Source organism: Rissa tridactyla, chromosome 7, assembly GCF_028500815.1.
Source record: "Rissa tridactyla isolate bRisTri1 chromosome 7, bRisTri1.patW.cur.20221130, whole genome shotgun sequence".
NCBI lineage: Eukaryota > Metazoa > Chordata > Aves > Charadriiformes > Laridae > Rissa > Rissa tridactyla.
The window spans coordinates 19,364,338-19,383,202 of NC_071472.1; the positions used below are offsets into that span (position 1 = coordinate 19,364,338).

The 18,865-nt window shown below is 37.7% G+C and overlaps 1 protein-coding gene across 2 annotated transcripts in view; it reads left to right on the top strand.

Annotated features, from left to right (window-relative positions):
• Positions 1-723: 723 nt before the first annotated feature.
• Positions 724-18,865, top strand: part of SLC4A10 (solute carrier family 4 member 10) — a 126,969-nt gene continuing 108,827 nt past the window's right edge. For both annotated transcript variants that reach the window (XM_054208598.1, XM_054208597.1), the window contains exon 1: positions 724-804. In XM_054208598.1, the coding sequence (XP_054064573.1) occupies positions 724-804 (81 nt within the window). The remainder of the gene's footprint in view (positions 805-18,865) is intronic.

An 18,865-nucleotide genomic window follows, 5' to 3' on the forward strand; every position in this document is an offset into this window, starting at 1 on the left:
CTGTTTTCTGGCTGCTAGCAGGGAGTAATGGAAACAATGCAGTGATCATGCAATTTATTGAAAATAAACACTAAAAATACTTAGGCAAGCAACATTTTTAATTTAATAGGGACTGGGATTCATAAGGTTGCATAAAATAGCTGTTTCAGTACCACAGGGGTATTTAAATGCCTTGCTGCCTATGAATTGTTTGTAATTTCTTTCTGGTAATTTTCCTTTGGATCAGATTGTGACGCTTCTTCTGAATGGTGATAGTGCTTGTTGAGGAGTGGTCATGCAAGCAAAATTTGATAACCTCGATAAGTCACTTCATCTGCCGTTTTTCTTTTGTTAATGCAAAGCTGGTTGCATAATATCCAGTTTCTCCTTTAGCTGACCACAGATGAAAACAAAATCTATAATGGCAGCGCTAGGTTTTATAAAAAACGCAAGTGAGGAGTTGAAGGATGTGGCTTGTTCTGTTTGGATGATGCAGGATTGCTTTAAGCAGTAAGCTTACTGTTTTCAGATGGCATTAGCAGCATCAGTGATCTAGCTGTGTCAGCCTCCTTGACTACTGGATGTCTGTAATCGCACGGAGGAAACTATATTTAAGATCTGATATCTTGAGGGTAATGACTCCAGCACTTACTGATGGACAGAATGGCTGTTAATGCTTTCTTCACTAGCCCAGAAGATTTTGAGAGATAGATGGGTCTGTGATGCACTTTTGTAAGACAGGAAATGCAATTTTTGGGGGTCTCTGGAAATAGGAAGGTCATGCAGCTCGGAACCGGTGAGACGTTACAGTCTCTAAGTCATCAGGTACGACCTCATAGTTTATACTAATATTTCTAACACCACAAGGGTTTGTTTTACAGTTTTAGGTCATTTACAATCTCTTTGTCTGTGTAATTGCTTCATGTTGGATTTGCTACAGGATTTATAGGGTAGACTGTTTACATAAGCAGAACAATGTCTGTCTTGGAAATCTAATGTGTTGTTCATTGCTATTTGAGCAATGTAAGGTTATTGCATATTTTCAACCTGCTTTTATTGTGAATATGGTTTCTTTTAACTAATTCATGGTCAAAGGTTATACTTTTGCTGTAAAGGAAAATGACAAGATTGTATTGCATTTTTATTTTGCTTTATCTTTACATGGCACACAAAGCTATTGTGTGAATATGTGTGCTTGTCCTATGAAATGCATTATAAGGCAACTGTTTACCTACAGTGGCAGGTCATTTTAAACAACGTATCACATTGTGTAACAGGACTGAGCTATTCTGCAGGCACAGCTCTTGCTTCATTTTGCAGTAGTAAATTTTTTTTTTTTTGCTTCATTTCAAATCAGTTTTAAAAATAGCTTACTGAACATAACAGTAAAAGTTTGGCAAGATAACTCTCCCCTTTTTAATTATCACGCTCAGTGACACATATTAATACTAATGGGTTGTAAAAGAGAAGATTAATAACTTAAGTATTTAGAATGTTGTTTAAAACCAGATTCATTTTACTGAAGTATGTCTCATCCTTTTTGTTTTCAACTGTTGCCAACTTCATTGCAAGGCTGATGCTTTTGTATCTGCTAATGTATTGTGGTGATGGATAGGAAACTCAGAGTACATAAAAGAAAAAAAAGTATATGGGTATTTCACATAGGAAGATAGTGGCCTAATTTAATGTATAGAGCACAAAATGGAATGGGAGATACTGTTATCACTTTAGGTGATATAAATGCTAGATAATAGCCATTGTTTCCCGTGAATACAGCATAGAGCAATTATATTTGAAATTGTGAGAGAAGTTTATTTTAAAAGACGATATTCAGCTCCATCTTAAGAAATTATAGATGTATTTGCAGAAGATTACCATGGCAACGTGTTTGGCCATGTGTTTTAAAAGCTCAGCTGAAGCCTGAAAGTAGTGTGCAATTTTTCTGTCTCTTGCTTTACCCTTGTGAAACAACAATTTTCACATATAATTGGACTGCAGATTGGCAGGGGTGAGCGGTATTTCCTGACCCCACACACAGGATTAAGTGATCGAGATTTAAAAATATTTTCATATTTCTACCTAGAAATGTAAACATGTAAAACATGGAATTGATTTTGCATTTAGAACTGTATTCTGGTTTCACTCCCATTTAATAACATTTTGTTGGAAATGTATGTGTGTGAGAGACCACAGAAGACCAAATTTAAGAATGTGCAACAAATTGCTTCAGTAAAAATGACTGTCTCTTCATTTTTAATTAAAAACATATTTGTAAAAAATGTTGTATTACTTTTACTGGCCATAATTTATAGTTTCCCTGTCTACTTATCCAGCTTACATTCTTATTAATAATGGGGAAAGACTGCCCTGCTTTTAAGCTTGATTAGGTTTGGAATGATTTAACTATACCTTTCACTTGCTACAAGATCTTTTTAATCTGTTAGAATTTATTTTCAGTATTTTGATGTATTAGTCACAATGAGTACATTCCGTTTCTTGGCATTGGAATGAAATTCCTGAAAGTATTGGTTTCATGGTATTTTGGTGCTTTGCAGGGTATTCATGGACTTTTTAATAGGACCAACACTCTCCCCAGCTTCTTTGTTTTCCTTATTCAAGTATAATTTAAAATCTTGACCTACCTGTATTTTGAAGCTGTTCCTGAACTTTCCTTTGCTCATTTAAAATAATTAGATCTCCATGGAATTTTGTGTAACTGGAAGCTGTAGCAGTATGCCATGTGCTTATCCTGCACTCCTGTTTCATCATTTGTATTAATTCTGCAAACTGCATTCTGTGGATGTTTTTGAAATGTAACATTGATGATAACCTACAAATAGTACAATAGACATCAGTTGTAGCCTATTTAGGATAGAAACTATATCTACAGAGGAAAATAAATTGGTGAAGAATGCTTGCTTGAGGAAGTGTATGTTTGGGTCATTCCATTTTGAAACAATAGTATTACTGACTATTGCAAGTGAGGCTGAATATGTTTTTTCACTCAAAGGACATAGTCCCATTATAGGTCCTTTTTCATTTGGAGGCACTAGAGAATAATACCCCAAAGGAATATATTAAGGAGGTGAAGTTCTTTTGTAAGTGAAGGAGTTGCAGCAAGGTAGAGATACACATATGAGAGCAGGGACTGAAGTGATCTGAAAATTTAAAACTACAAACTATTTTGCTTGTTTCACACCTCCCCACTCCCTGCCACCCAAAAAAGAAAGGTTTAAAATACACTTGCTGATATTTGGACATATTGCACAAACTTGGAGTAATTGCAGTGTGTAGTATCAACTTAACAAGAAGGTTTTTTATGCCTTCTTTAAAACTATACCATCCCTCTTCAAAACAAGTTGATTGCAACTGTCAGTTTTTGAAGAATGCTGTGTAAAGAGGGATCTCTCTCACTAAAGAATTCTTTCCCCTTGACTGTGCATAATGAATACACATCCATGAGTATATGTTTCCCTGTCTTTAAACATTCCTATTTGCAGAACGTGATGATACAGATCTTATAAAGAAACAAAGCTCTGTATGGATATTTTAGGAACAGCATTAAGTAGCACCTTGGGCAAGAAGCCCAATATTTTTGTCATTTACTAATTCTAAACATGAATGCTCACGCTCATGCACATACTCGGTTGTGTTGTGCTTTTACTTATTACTGATTGCCATTCTAATTCCACACTGCTAACTTTTTTCATGTGTTATAGTGCCAGTTTTTAAGGAAATGGCAACACTGGAACAAATAGGAGATTGTGACCAAATATTCATGAATAGCAATACAACGCTAGAAGCAAAAACTACTTTGAGTGAGTTGAAGGAATTCAAGTCCTTTTGTCCTACATTGGCCTCCTTTCCCAAGAGATGGTCCTGTTCTCTGGTCAGATTCTCCTTGTTTAGTACTTTAATTCATATACCTAGTCATTGGGCCTAATGACCTGAACCAGGGAAGGTTTAGTATAAACATGTCAGAAAGGTCTAAAACATAAAGTAATATAGCATAAATATGTAATAGCTAACTGCAGGGTCACAGAATGTATAGCTAAATGACTAGTGTTCCAAAAATGCTCTGTTCCATTTAGTGTTCCAAGAATATCGCCACATGGTCATTCTGAATAAAAACTATTTGAAGGATTATTGCAGGGATGCAATATGAAAATGTGAATAAATCACAACAATAATGCCACAGTAATCTGTTTGTTGAAAACATTTGAAATAGTCATAGTTAGTCCCAACCAATTCCTGCAGAAGTGGGACCACCTAGGAGGGAGTAGTAAGGAAGGTGATCGTATTAATGCAGTAAATGCATAACTTAGAATGGCATTGTGGAGAAAAGAAGCAATCTTAACTATGGTTCATTCTCTCTCCTTTCCTCCTCTCTCTCTCATAATGAGCCTCATAAATAATATGACTTGTTCATATTGTTTCTTGTTTACTTGCAAGACTATATTTATTTTGCCTTACTTAACTTTTCAATAAAAGTTATTAATAAAAACACATCAACATGAGTGCTGTTACACTACTGTGTTCAGGGTCTTTCAGCAGAAGCTAAGTATAAGTAAAAGCTGATTTAATCATTTAAAAAATGTAAATACCAGTAAGTGATTAAAAGATGTGACTGATGGGGTGGGGAAATACTGCTATTCCCATTTTATTAAGGGGATCAAGTTTTTTCTTATGTTTAAGTGGTATTTCTCACATTTTAATTTGTGCCCATTTCCTCCTCCCCTGTTGCTGGGCACCACTGAGGAGAGTCTAGCTAAGCCTTCGCTACTTGCCCCCAATCAGGTATTTGTATGCTCTGGTGAGACCCCTCTGTGCCTTCTCTTCGGCTGAAACAGTCCCAGCACTCTCAGCCTCTCCTTCTGTGACCTTTGTGGCCCTTTACTGGACTTACTCCAGTATGTCCATGTCTCTCCTGTAAGAAGGGTGCCCAGAACTGGACAGAGCGCTCTAGTTATGTCTCTGAGTAGAAGCGCAGAATCACATTATCTGGAAGGATGTTCAGATTCTCTATTAACTCGTCAAACAAATCTGGGAAACTTTGGACAGGAATCCTTGAAAAATGAGGACTGAATGCACTGAAAATTATAAATAGTAATGTTTGGTAATCTTATGGAGAAGAAGAGCTTTGAAAATAGCTTTGCTTAAGTCATAGCAGTTCTTTTACTAATGAAACCTCCTGTTTTGGGATGTCTTATATGGAATCTATGTCCCCCAATGCCATTGATATAAGCAAATAACTCCTAAAAGGAAAGGTTAAGCTTCAATATTTTGAGCCAAGCAAATTTTAAAATAACTGAATAAAAAGATATCATCTAGTATAGTATCACTAATAATAATAATAATAAAAAAAGTAAACTATGTGGAACATGAACTCCAGGGATTCAGAAGTTGTGTTTTTAGTCAACTTGCCAAAAAGGATTTGTTAATTTCTGGTGGAAACTCAGAGCTTGCACAGAGCTCTCAAATGTTCTCAACTGATGCAGCAAACATCAGCTGATAGAAAATACTCAAGTTTGGTGCATTGAATAAAAATGTAAAACAGGCATTAAATGTCATGAGAGATTGTTGAGGTATTGTAAAAATTGGCTCATTTTTATAATAGCTTCCCCCTTTCCCCCTAGGCTGCTTAAATAAAACAAAAATGTATATGGGAGTCTTCAGTGATTCAAGATTCATCCGTTTCTCTCCTGATAACATAAGGAGTTCACTTGTTTAAATTCTTTTTATTAAAGATTTTATGCAGGCACAAAAAGTCATTAGAATACGTGCAAGAAATCATACCCATGTGGTTTGCATCCACATTTAATGCAATTAAAACTATTCTGACAAAAGCAATATCAGTTTTATATCTCAATCCTGCGATTAAAATTTTCCAGGAAAAGCAGTGTCACTTTTATGCCTGAATCCTTCAAGTGGAACAGCAGAGAAATACTTTGTCCTTGCGTTAGTGACGGGAGCTGCAATTGAGCAATTCCTTTCAGGTGTGGAGTCTGTTTGGAGATAGGAATTTGTATGGTGGAGACCTGATGCCAAGCTAATTGGGTGAGGGAGTTAACTGTGCTTTAGGGGGTTTCTATCTGAAAGTTATCCATGCAGGTCAGTTGTACGAGCCTATACCACTCTTTAGTTCAATTTTTAAAGTTATTGAAGTGTTTATTTTCTACTTTCCTGCTAAGGTTATCTGCAATACTTTAAAACTGGGGGGGGGGGATAAAATCAGACTCCTTTTTCCCCTTCTCTTCTCCCAATTTTTCGTCTAACTTTTCTAGTCCTGTTCCAGGAATAAATTTTGGTGAATATAAAATTTTAGACTTCATGCGTGTATGTATGTCTTAAACAGCAGTTGTGCATATCACAACTTTAAATTTAGGTAACTCTTAGTATATAAGAAAGTGGAGGTTGGCTGGTGTTACCTCAACATTGACTGCCACATAACATTTTTAATGGAGCACACTGAATAATCATTAGAAAAGTCTAATACATGTGGAAAATAAAAAATTATAGTTTTGTAACAATGACAGCAATATAGTGATTTCTTATGGCATGGTATATTCTGATGACAATTATTCCTAAGTGCTTAGATTCCACATGGCAAGTGTAGGCCTAGTTCTGTGCGTGCTGCTAAGGATGAAGGTCAGTGTCTGGTAACTGTGACTGGATCTTATCTTTAGAGTATCAGTTGTGGTAGTTGTGCTAATACATGTCAAAAATACGACTTCTTACATCACCAGGGCACAGGATTTAATGGAGGTGCCTGGATATTGCCAGTAAAGTTTACCTAACATATGAAATATGAAACATTGGAAAATGAAAAGCTGTCTTGGCATTCTTCTTTTGTTCCAGAAGGATGTGATGACCTCTTTCTCCAGGAACTTGATCGCCTTGTTGCCTTCACCAGACTTGTCCCCTCTGCTAGATCTTAGTGTACTGTCACCAATCCTTCTGTGCGTAGTCATGAGTGAATTCCTCATTACCGCTAGTGAGCGTCTTGCAGTGACTCACTGGGCTTAGTTATTGCCCAGTCTGCCTTCTGCTGTCCTCCTCCTCTTTCCTGAGTGTTTTCTTATTTTGTAGGGTGCGGATGTGCTGAAATTTCTCAGCCGTCTAACTTCTAATGCAAAGATGCGTATTTGCTGTAGATGTCAGTGAGAGATGTAATCTGTGCTGTCAAAAGTAGTTACTAGCACTGCCTTGCGTCGTGAACATCTACAGTAGCAGCAACCTCAGCACAGATCTGAGATGTGCTCTAGGTCCTTTTCTTGCCTGCTTCAACAGATATGAAGTGTTAAATTGTTTCCTTTTTAGTATCCTTTGCAATTGCTGAGACAGGGATTAAATTTACAATTTTAGCGATGTCTGTTTCGTCAGCTATAAACAAATTTTCCTGGTAATCGCTTAGACTTTATTTCTGTCACGGGCCTCTTTTTATGTCCATAAAAATGTCATTATCAATTTCTACTTTAATTTCCTTTTAATTTTCTGTCTTTGCTTGGCTACACTATACACACCTGTAGATCTCTAATTTAATATAGGAATGTAAAGAATAGCACCTTTATCTTCCACTATGCACAGCGTAAAATTTCGTTGAGTGAACTGAAGCATCCCGTATGCTGTTTATTCAGTCATAGCAAACAAGATTTGGGCTCTTTGACTTTGGACACTTTTGGCACCTGCTTCTATACAGAGATGGGCAGCAGGGATCCTATGAAGTAAATTGGTTAAGCCCTGCAGCTGATGCTGTTCCCATAGTGGATGCTCCTGCCCTCCCAGCAGGTTCATCACCATATATCTTCCTCTCTTGGTTTACAGTTTACCAATTTGGGATAGATATAGTGATGTATGCTGACATAGCAGACAATTATGGAACAACACTGCTCTTCTCAGAAAACATTCCAAGACGAGAAGCACCCCATGCTTAGTAACCCTCACTTTGGGAGATTGTGTTAAGGAAGGCAGGGTTTTCTTTGCTTCATCAGGTTTCTAGTGCAGTTCTGCTCCGTTTGAACTTAAGTGTATAACTTCCTAGCCTCTTGTCAGAGGACCTTTTGATCAGTCTCAGTACGGGACTGCAGATCTCCTTCAGATACCTCAGTTGCCATGTCTTTCCCTGGAACATAGGAATATAAAAATGGTTGTGCTGGGTGAAACTAAAGGTACTAGCTCAGTATCTTGTCTCTCTGATACAGGTCAAAAACCTATGGAAATGTGTGATAGTGGGGCAGGTGCACAATGATAGATTAGACCTTAGGAAGAAGCTCTTTACAATGAGGGTGGTGAGACACTGGCCCAGGTTGCCCAGAGAGGTGGTGGAGGCCCCATCCCTGGAGACATTCAAGGTCAGGCTTGATGAGGCTCTGAGCAACCTGATCTAGTTGAAGATGTCCCTGCTTACTGCAGGGGGGTTGGACTAGATGGCCTTTAAAGGTCCCTTCCAACCCAACACATTCTATGATACATCTCCTGGGTACTGTCTGAGAACCTCACAGTTCATGGCTCGAGGACTTTCTGTTCCAGAAACTGTGCTTTTGGATTTGGTACCTTGGATAGATTTCTCTTGCCTGAACACGTCCACACATTTCTTGAACTCAAGTAAACTTTCAGTATCCACTGGAGTTCCGTAGCTTGCCAATATGCTGTGTGAAGAACTATGTCTTTTTGTTTTGAACCTGGCTGCAGCCATTTAATACTATCGTCCTCAGTACTATGTTGGGAAAACAGTGAACAGTAATTTCCATATTTAGCCTCTGAATACCCGTCATGTTTTTATAGACTTCTACAGTGGATATTCTTCTCTACCTCTGAATCTTTTCCACTTCAGCTATATCCTTTTTGTCAAGTAGGAACCAATTACACTTGATATTCAAGCTGCAGGTAAACTTAAGATCTATACAGCGGGCATAAGGATATCCTTGTTTTGGTCCCTTTGTGTTTTCTAATTAGTAGTGTTTTCTTTGCTTTTTCCCTCACAGCTATGGAACTTTGATACAATATTTTCATGGAAATTTTAACCAAAACTCTTAAGACCCCACTGCTAAGTGGTGGTGTTCGGAAAGTTTCACTATATATATGAAACTAGGATTGTTTTTCCCTCTTGTACATCAGTTTGCAACTCTCCCACTGAATTCCATCCAACATTATCATCAACAAGTTGACCACGAGGCAGCAATGTGCTCTTGTGGCCAAGAAGGCCAGTGGTCTCTTGGGGTGCATTAAAAAGACTGTGGCCAGCAGGTTGAGGGAGGTTATCCATCCCCTCTACTCGGTCCTAGTGAGGCCACATCTGGAGAACTGTACCCAGTTCTGGGCTCCCCAGTTCAAGAAGGACTCTCTCCACTGGACGGAGTCCAGCAGAGGGCTACAGAGACGATCAAGGGACTGGTGGAGCACGTCTCTTATGAGGAAAGGCTGAGCAACCCGGATCTGTTTAGCCTAGCGAAGGCTGAGAGGGGGTTTTATCAATGCTTATTAAATATCTAAATGGCGGGTATCAAGAGGACACTCTTCTCAGTGGTGCCTGATGATGGGACAAGGGGAAATGGGCACAAATTGGAACACAGGAAATTCCATCTCAACATGAGGAAAAACTTCTTTACTTTAAGGATAACAGAGCACTGGAACAGGCTGCCTGGAGAGGTTGTGGAGTCTCCTTCTCTGGGGATATTTAAAACCTGCCTGGGTGTGTTCCTGTCCAGCCTGCTCGAGGTGAACTTGCTTTGGCAGCGGGGTTAGACTAGATAATCTCCAAAGGTCCCTTCCAACTCCTACAATTCTGTGATCCTTAACACACTTAGTATGCTAAGGGCCTTCTGCAGCTCTTCATATTCAAGCTTTATCTTTATGAATCTGATTAGGAAATTATCTGTCGTTAGCAAACTTTGTCACCTTGTTGCACATCCAATATCATCTATACATTTGTACCAGTGCAGATCTCACCAGAATTCCAGTGGTGACTTCTGCACTGGTGACTTCCCTCTGCCAAAAGAAATTACAGTTTCCCTTTAGTTTCTGTTTTCTACATTTTATCATTTCTTAGCCCAGCAAAGACCCTTCTTCTAATCACATTGCTGCTTAGGTTCTTTCGGTTGCTTTTGGTGAAGATGTATGCTCAAAACTTTTTGACAGTCAAAGTAGACTTTATTAACCAATTTCCTTTATTCACAGGCTTCTTTACTCCTTCAAGGAATTACAGTAGGTTTGTGAGGCATGATTCCACAGGATCAATTGTTTTCAAGTATATCACACTTACTCGTGTGCCCTGTAATTTTATTCTTTCTAAGTAGTTGTTTCTCTAAATCTGGCCGTTACCAGCAACAGGCTTATAAATTGATTGTTTACAAACACTGTTTGGAAATCTTTTTAGAAGTTGACATCATATGTGTGGGTTTCCAGTTCAAAGGTACTAGAGGTGAGTTCAGGTAATCCAGTTCAAAGTCACTAGAAGAAATTTCAAGCAAGGATGTTACACACCACACTCAGCGTCTCACCTGTAGAATTTGGGATTATAAACTGGGTTATGTCGACTAAAATATCTTGAGAGTAATTCTGTTGGAAGGGTATGCAAATTTAATACCTCTTCACTTCTAGGCTGGCTGGATCTCCAGAGAAATGTAGTGCAGTGTAACAGTAACAAGAAAACTGAGGGAGCAGGAACATTCAGAAAGTGTTTAAAACACAGGACAGACAAATACAAGATAATAATGTCACATAGAGTTTCCATTTCTTCACGGACAGATTAAAAAGGTCATCACACCTTTGCTAATCTTTTATCATTCTTTGGCATGAGCATTGCTTTTGTGATTCAGGGTGTTGAAAAATGAACAAGAATGAGAATAATGAATAACATTTTCAAGGGAATAATATTAGTATATCCATTAGTATTAATGGAACTATGCACGGGATTTATTGACTTGATCTTTATGCTATTGAAAAGGAGACATTTCTTATCTTTTACTTACTAATTAAATGTCACTTGCTACTTCCCTCCCCTCCTCATTATTTTTTTAGTAGGTGAATAATAAGCAGGCATAGACAGAGTGCTAGTTAAGCTAAACTGGCTGCTCCAGTGATTGTGAGGCTTCCTGACTGCCCTGTGCAAGTCGTATCTACTGCTAAAGGGAGAAGTGGGGGCATTTGCTTTTTTCTGTCTCTCTCTTCTTTTTTCCCCTCTATTAAAAATTCTTTGTTTTAAATGTAAGCTGTATGGGGACATGCAGTTTCTGTCTTCCATGGTCTTATAAAAGATTTGGGTCTTTTTTGTTTGAAGGATAGACAAAGGTTCAAGGGAGATTTCAGTTCTGTTGTTCTGACTTCCTATTATTACTTCTAGTTGCTTGTTGACTTTTTCTGTGCTCTGTCCCAGTTTAAAGTATGCTCTTTCTGTTTCTAAGCAGAAGAAAGCTCTTATGATATGCACGTTTTAAAGTGTTCTGTTGCAGTCTGTGGCAATGCTATAGTTTAAAATAAAAATTATCTGGAATCTTATATAGCTCCCATCCTGCTGGGTTCCCATTGACTGCATAGGAGTTGTGGAAGGTGCAGGTTAGTGTGGGATTTCACATACTTTTGGGGAGTAACATCTTTGTCATGATCAAGCCTACTGAGAACTGCACAATTTGGGCATGGATTTGTAATCCTGATGGATTAAAACCTGCTTCCTTGAGTTTTGAATTCTGTCATGTTTACGTCAGGAGATGAAATTATACTAGAGCATAAATGTTTCAAACAAAATAAAATTATTACATGTAACTTAATCCTTTTCTAAGTGTTGGTGTCCCTTTGTTTTTTTAAGTGTGCTTATTTGTGACTTTAATAGCATAACAGAGTTACAGGGAAGGAGTGAATTTCAATTAATTTTTTTTTTCTTCTCAGGCAGATCAACTCCTAAAGCTTTAATGTGTTAGCTGAAATCTGTGATTCCCATATATAGGAGACCTGATTGCACCCTTATTTGGGGGCCAAAAGCTCTGTGTAACTTCCTGGCATAGGTATGGTTTGAAATACATTATCTGTCCTTGTTCTGCTTACAGTCCTTTGCCTTCACAAATCTACTTTAAAACAATCATTGGTAAAGTTAAGTATCAGACATACTAGCTGTGATGCTGGGCTTGGAAAAGAATAAGTAGGCTTAAAATAACAAAACAAGCTCCTTAAAAAAACCCCCAAAGACACCCTCCCCTAGAACCCAGACATCTGTACGTCCAAGGATGCAGAAGAAGACTTAACCAGTGATGTTATTTACTCTCTTGTGTACTATATCTTGAGAAGAATTAAGCAATCAGTATGCTATTCTGGCAAATGATCCGTAAATATGATTAAAATTCCCGGGAGAATAGGGCTCAGATTAGTCCAGTTCTACATTACGAAAGATTTATTAGCATATGTTGGCATGAACTTCTAAGATAGTTACAGACTGTACAAGTATAAAATGCCTTGATCAATACCGCTTCTATGGACTTGGCATGCAATATAAGCTTCAGTGGATTAAATCTTTTCCTAGTATAAGTATGTCATAGCAAATCATCCTTATCAACTAGTATTTTAAATCACCATGTAATTTGTTAAAAAAACTATGTATGTCAGAGAGAGTATATGTAACGGCTTCAGATAACAATCAGGATGGTACTGTTTCCTTTCTCTTGTTATTTTTCATTGCTTTATTGGTGCTTGCTTCTCTGTGTGCTTTCTGATGCTTTTCATTCCTTTTGGTATTCTCTGTCCTTTCCTTCTCTCCTTAAATTACATTTGCCTCTGGTTCATCCTCCACTCTGTGTCATTCCTGTCACTTCCTTTTTTCATTTAGGTGCAAAACTCCTCATCTCCTTTATTGTCTGGTCTTCCTTTTATTTTCTTGATGTTTCTGGAATGTTACTGGTCTCAAAGAACCTGGAGGTTGTCTTTTTACCTCCTGCTGTTCCCTCCAGCCCACAGAACTTTGTTTCCTTTTTTATTAACACTGCCTCATCTATGGTCCTTTCTGTGGAGACTGTTACCTCCAACAATATCTGCTCTGAATTTTAGTCAAAGTAGTTGATACTTCTGTGCTCTTGTTCTTAAGCTCTGCCTGCTCCTGGCTCTTTACCTTTTCTCTCCCCCCCCCCCCCTTTTCCTTTTTTAACAATAAACTTTTAAACAATAAGCTTTCTGCTTGCCTTTCTAAAGTTTTTATGGTCTGCATGCACGCTCTGTCTGACTTTGACTTGCAGCTTTCTTCCATTCATAATTTCTCACCCTTCAGTTTCCGTATGGATAACTAACAACTCTGTAGCTGCACTGGTGCTGCTGTTTGTCATTTGAGTTGTATCCCATGTGCCAAACCAGCTACACACTTGAGTTGGTCTTCTCTAAGCACTGTGTTCTCTGAGTTCCTTTTCTATTTGACCTTTTTCAACATTTTTATTCTCTCTCTTTTCAAGAATGGGACTTTGTAAAACTTCTGTGTTGTGGTTTGGGCTGGGCTGGCCTCTAAAAAGAATCATAGATGCTCTCTAACTTCTTTGCCAAGTGAGAAAAGAATGAGAGAGAGAGACTTATGAGTTGAAAAGAAACTAATGAAATATTAATAGTAAAAAGAAAATATAATAATATTAATTAAAAAAAAGGAAATAAGGATGACAGTCACGTCACCAGCCGGCACTGGGAAAGTCCCAGACTGGACTCAGTGATGGATGGGAACTGAACTCAAAACTGGATTCAGGAATGCAGATTGGGATCAAAGGCAGATGAATAGAGAGAGTCCTCCTCGGACTCTGGCCATTGAAGAAAGAGGCTGACCCCTTTAATCCCTCAACTTTTATATTGGGCATGGGGCAGATGGGATGGAATACCCTGTTGGTCAGTTTTGGGTCACCTGTCCTGTCCGCACCTCCCCACAGGTGTGACCCCTCTATGCTCTTCCACTTCTGGCCCTCCAATTTGGAGCATAAAAAAGTTAACTGACTGTGGTTGTTATAGCAATAAGTATAAGCAAGAGTGTCTATGCATACCATGCCTTGGTATTCACTATAAATACCAGACCTTATCTGCTAGAAGCAGATACTGTCTGAAAAATATGCTATTAATTTCAGAGAGTTAGAAGAGGCTTAACTGAAAAGTAAAATTACTGAAAAGAACATTGGTTCTGTTTTACCTCAAACCAGGACACGTCTGTTTTGTTGATCTTGATGACTTTGTTTTTGCTCTTATTTCCTTTATTCCTCTGTACTGTCTTTTCCTCTCTAAGCTTATCAGTTCCCTTTAGGCTCTATTTTTCTTTTGTTGTTCTCATACACTTCCAAACCCTTCGGACAATTCATGGTCCTGGCTGACTCCCAGTATCCACTTTCTCAGTTCCTAATGCCATCTGCCATGCTTCAGAGATACTGCTGACTATCTCTGGTGAAAATCTTTTGATTCTGCTGACTTTCTGTATTTCTTAATCTCTGGGATTTTTATCATCTGTTATGAGTGTCTTTGCTTGCAGTTTTGCCTGTTCTGTTTTTTATTCATCAACTTCTTAAAAATAACAAACCAACTAAGGTCAAAATTCAAGCTTCCTCCTTGTTTACTAAAACAAACATTAAGATTTTGTTTTGTAGTTTTTGAACCTATTCCAACAAACCTATCCCTGTCCCTATCTACCTTCTGACCTTCTGCTGTTTTTTTTTTATTTGTTTCTCTTCTTCCCATACACAAGAAATATGTCCAAGTCTCTTCATATTAGAAAAAACCAACACAAAACAATCCTCAACTTCAGAAGTTTCTATTCACCAGACTACTGTCCTGTCCCTAGACCTACTTCATTTCCCTGCCCCCTTAGTATGCTTTGTACAATTGTCTTCATTTCTTGTCTTCTGATGCCTTTCTAGAACTGCTCACTTCTGGTTTCTGACTCTTGCACCGAAATTTATCTCACTAACATTCCACTTGACTTCTTCCTGGAGGAATTCCAGACTAGTCCTTGATTCTCCTCCACTCCATCTGTTATCTCTCTGCGATGCTGTGTTATAGTCTTCACTACATTTTGTTGCTCTCAGACATTTGTCATTTTGTCCTTGTTGATTCTCTCTCTTTTCAGACTCAGTTTCTTGTTGGGTGGGTCTTCCTCTCCCCCTACTCTTTCTGTATGTAGGTGTGTGTTTAGATCTCTCAGGAATTCGTCCTCAGCCTTTGCATCCTCCTCCACACCTTACTTCAGATAATGTAGCCATAAGCCATAATTTTTGTGAAGGCATCACTATTCTTCAGTGATTTTCCCCCACTCCAGATAAACTCTATCTATCTCTGAAAATTGTTTTGGTCTTCAGCGGTCATCTGAATATAATCATGTCAGAAACAATTCCTGGGTTTTCTTTTCTTTCATACGTGCTCTTCTTGCTCTATGCAGCTCTGAGGTCTGACAGTTCCTGTTTGTCCATGTAGCCATAAATCAGATTGAATGCCTGCTCATCTCAACACTGTTATGATCTCATCTGCTGGTCTGACGTTAATACTTACAGTTTTGCTTCACTTGATTACTGGTGTTAATATCATCTTCACTTACTGCTCTGCCTACGTCACTTGCTTTTTAAAGTCTATTTACTGATCTTCTTAAAAAAACCTTCTGGTCTTTCTTTTAAAAGCTTTACAACTTGCCTTCTCCTTTCCCTTCCAAGAGGGAGATTTTACCACAAAGTTGAATTTTGTGTTTGCTGCACGGGCATATCTATTTCAGTTTCCCAATTGCTATTCATCTTACAGTCATTAGTGCACTTTTTCTTACTGTGCCCAAACTTTGTTGAAGCTCCTCCTCAAAGCTCCTTCTGTATTTTAAAGTTAAGTATAACCTGTTAATGATTGGGCAGGTTTGTTCAGTTGTGTGCATCTTATTATACTTCAGTTGCCAAGTATTCTTAACCTGAGGCTATTTATTGTTTGTATACCTACAAGCTATAATGTGTCTTTTGAATTATATGGCTATTAAAATAGTTATAAATAAAGTCATTTATTTGAATTATTGACTACCACATCACGTATATATTTTCAGCATGCATGTCAGTGGAGCCCACAGACACTGTTTTTCTTTCTCATATAATACGTATTTAGTAACAATGCTAGTTAATGAAAAGGTAGGCAGAATTTGCAGGTATAAGGAAGGATGTTTATAAGACCAAATAGAGATGAGCGGATTATTTTTATTTGTTTAGTACCTACATTGAGATCATGCCAAGAAGAGGAGCCTATTGTACTAAGCCTGGTACAAACTTGTAATAAATGAAAGACTGATCCAAGTAGCTTATGGCATAATGTTTAAATGAGAAAAATTTTCTTTTTTTGCGTTCACCACAAAAAAAATAATCAATTTTTTAATAAAAGGAGGTGTGTTGTCTTGGCAAGGAAGGGTATGAAGAGCATCTGCTGGATATTATTCTTCAGCATTGTGTTGGTAATTGTTTTCACTTTAGAGGAGTATAGTGAAATACAAGTAATGGTGTGTAATTTAAAAATGTCATTACTTGTGCTGGTAAAACTTGATATCTAGTAATTTCTGCCATTTTCTCAAAATACTGAACACTGGGGATGTTTAGATCAAGGCGATGGAGTTTGAAAGGTGAAATTTAATGTGGTACTAGTTGTCTAGTAAATACATAAATAAATAGGCCTGTGAGAAGGGTTGAAAAAAAAAATTGCTTTGGAAGTTTCCCAACCAAAACAGGAATGCAATCCTGACAGCCTTTTTACTTCAAATATCATAGCTACCACCGCCAAACAGAATTCAAATTCCTGAAGTAGACAATAGCTAAAGGTTAGCTAATATCCTTCAAAACTCTGATGGAGATCATTGTACCCTCCTTTGCTGTTCTCTGTGGCTGCATACAGGTCTATCAATTTAGTGACATTATGAGAAAATAGACAATAAAGAAAATAACACTTTTCTAACAATAAAAAATCATTTCACATAGAAGCACTGACAAAACATATATAAACTGGTAATGCCATGTTCACATTTACTTTCTACTCTATAGTAATACTTGTCCCCTTTCCTTTCCAAAAGTTATGTTCTGTAATTTCAATATAAAGCACACTGTTTGAGTCATATCAATTGTTTGTAACTTTTAGCTTGTTTTTATTGTCAAATATCTTGACTAGTCTAGAACAACAAAGTCATGGAAGTGATGATGTTTAAAGCTCCCAGATTACAGCAGACAAGCAATTTGTTGCAAGTCTCTGAGAAGCAGGAAGACCAGCTGAACCACTGTTCATAGTTCATATTTACCTTTGATTCTTTGGCACCACATTTCAAATTCCTGAATGTATATCTGGTGGGCTTGTGCTGTCTAGACTTTTAAACTATACATATCCTTTGTTATCTAGTCCACTGTCATGATCACTTTCCCCATATATTTTGAGTGAATCTTTGATATGGAAATTCTCTTTACAGTGCAGTATTTCCTTCCCTGGGCAGAAGTGATGCACAAGTACACATTATCAGCTTCATTATCTCACTTATTTCTACACCCCCCCCCCCCAAGTTTTTGCACTGTTTACTGCTTTTCTTAATCCCTGTGTGAATTAATTAAAATACCTGAACTTTCAGATAGCAGATCATATCATCAGTGCCTTGGAGGACATAATTATTTTTTATCTTCTTTGTGAATAGAATGGCTCCTTGCTGTTTTCTCTGGCATTGCCCTCCCTGATCACCATGGCTTACTTGATGACCTGACACAGATAAAGAGTGAGAGCAAAGATAATCAGAATGTCATTGTCTAATGATGAGATGAAGAGTTTTTCTTGTCTTATGCTGTGACTATATAGACAGTGCAAAAGGTCTCTTCATTTCCGTTAGGGTAACTGTTCATTCACATGCAGCAAAACATTTCTGCGTGATACAATCTGTATTTTTCAATCACATCAATTACAGTTGCCTTGATAACAAAATCACTCATGACAACAAAATCACGTAGATCAACCTAAATCTTTGGAGATAAGAAGTACTGGGTTATCCATTCTGGAGTTTCTGCTGAAGTTACTCCCTGAAGATAGAGGTGATTTGGGAACTCATCAGACTAAACCCTATATTTGAATTTATACACTTTGGCCAAGAAAGATTTGTCAGTTGTCTTCAAGGATGTTATTTACAAGTTTCAGTTTAAAAAAAACCAAACAAACCAAACACAATCTTCTTTTCTCTTCTGGAGGATAATAGATCATATAGAAGACAACTCTGAAGGAACACAAGGAATCCAATTTAGTCTTTAGGCATGCAACAGAAAATTGTGTGGTATTCTAAGTTATTTTTTCCTGACAATGGATAACAAAAGGGCCATATTATTTTTTAACATTTCATCTAGATTTGGTTCAGTCAAGCTACCCTCACTGCTAGTAGAGCAACAATGTTACTTGTGTCGGCAAACTTATTTGGAAGGTTAGCAGTGAGTTTGGCTACGTAGCAATGATCACATTCAATCAAACCAGCAGTCTATCTAGTTTACTATCCTGTCTCTCCAGGTAGTTCTAATCGGACTCTCCTAAGTCTCAACAATTTTCAGCCCATCTTTAGTGACAGTCAGCCTACCTAAGATCTTGCTTATCGTGTAGAATTGCCCATCTCTTTGCATTAACTATTTGAAAAGTTGATGGTGATGTCATGTCTAGTAAGGCAACTTCAGTTAGGTGCCAAAAGTTTTATGGAATTAATCTGAGTTTAGAATACCTCTGTCATGGAACATCTTCCCTTCTGCCTTGATTAAGCTTTGGATTGTGCTTGTAGAGAATGTTTGTCAAATACAACCGAAATTTGTGGGTAGGTCTGAGAAACAGAAGAATCACTGAACGCTGTATTGGTGTTTCAGAGAGAGGGAGTTAATTTATTATTGATCATGCTGGCTCGCAGTGTCAGCAAAAGGTGTTATTT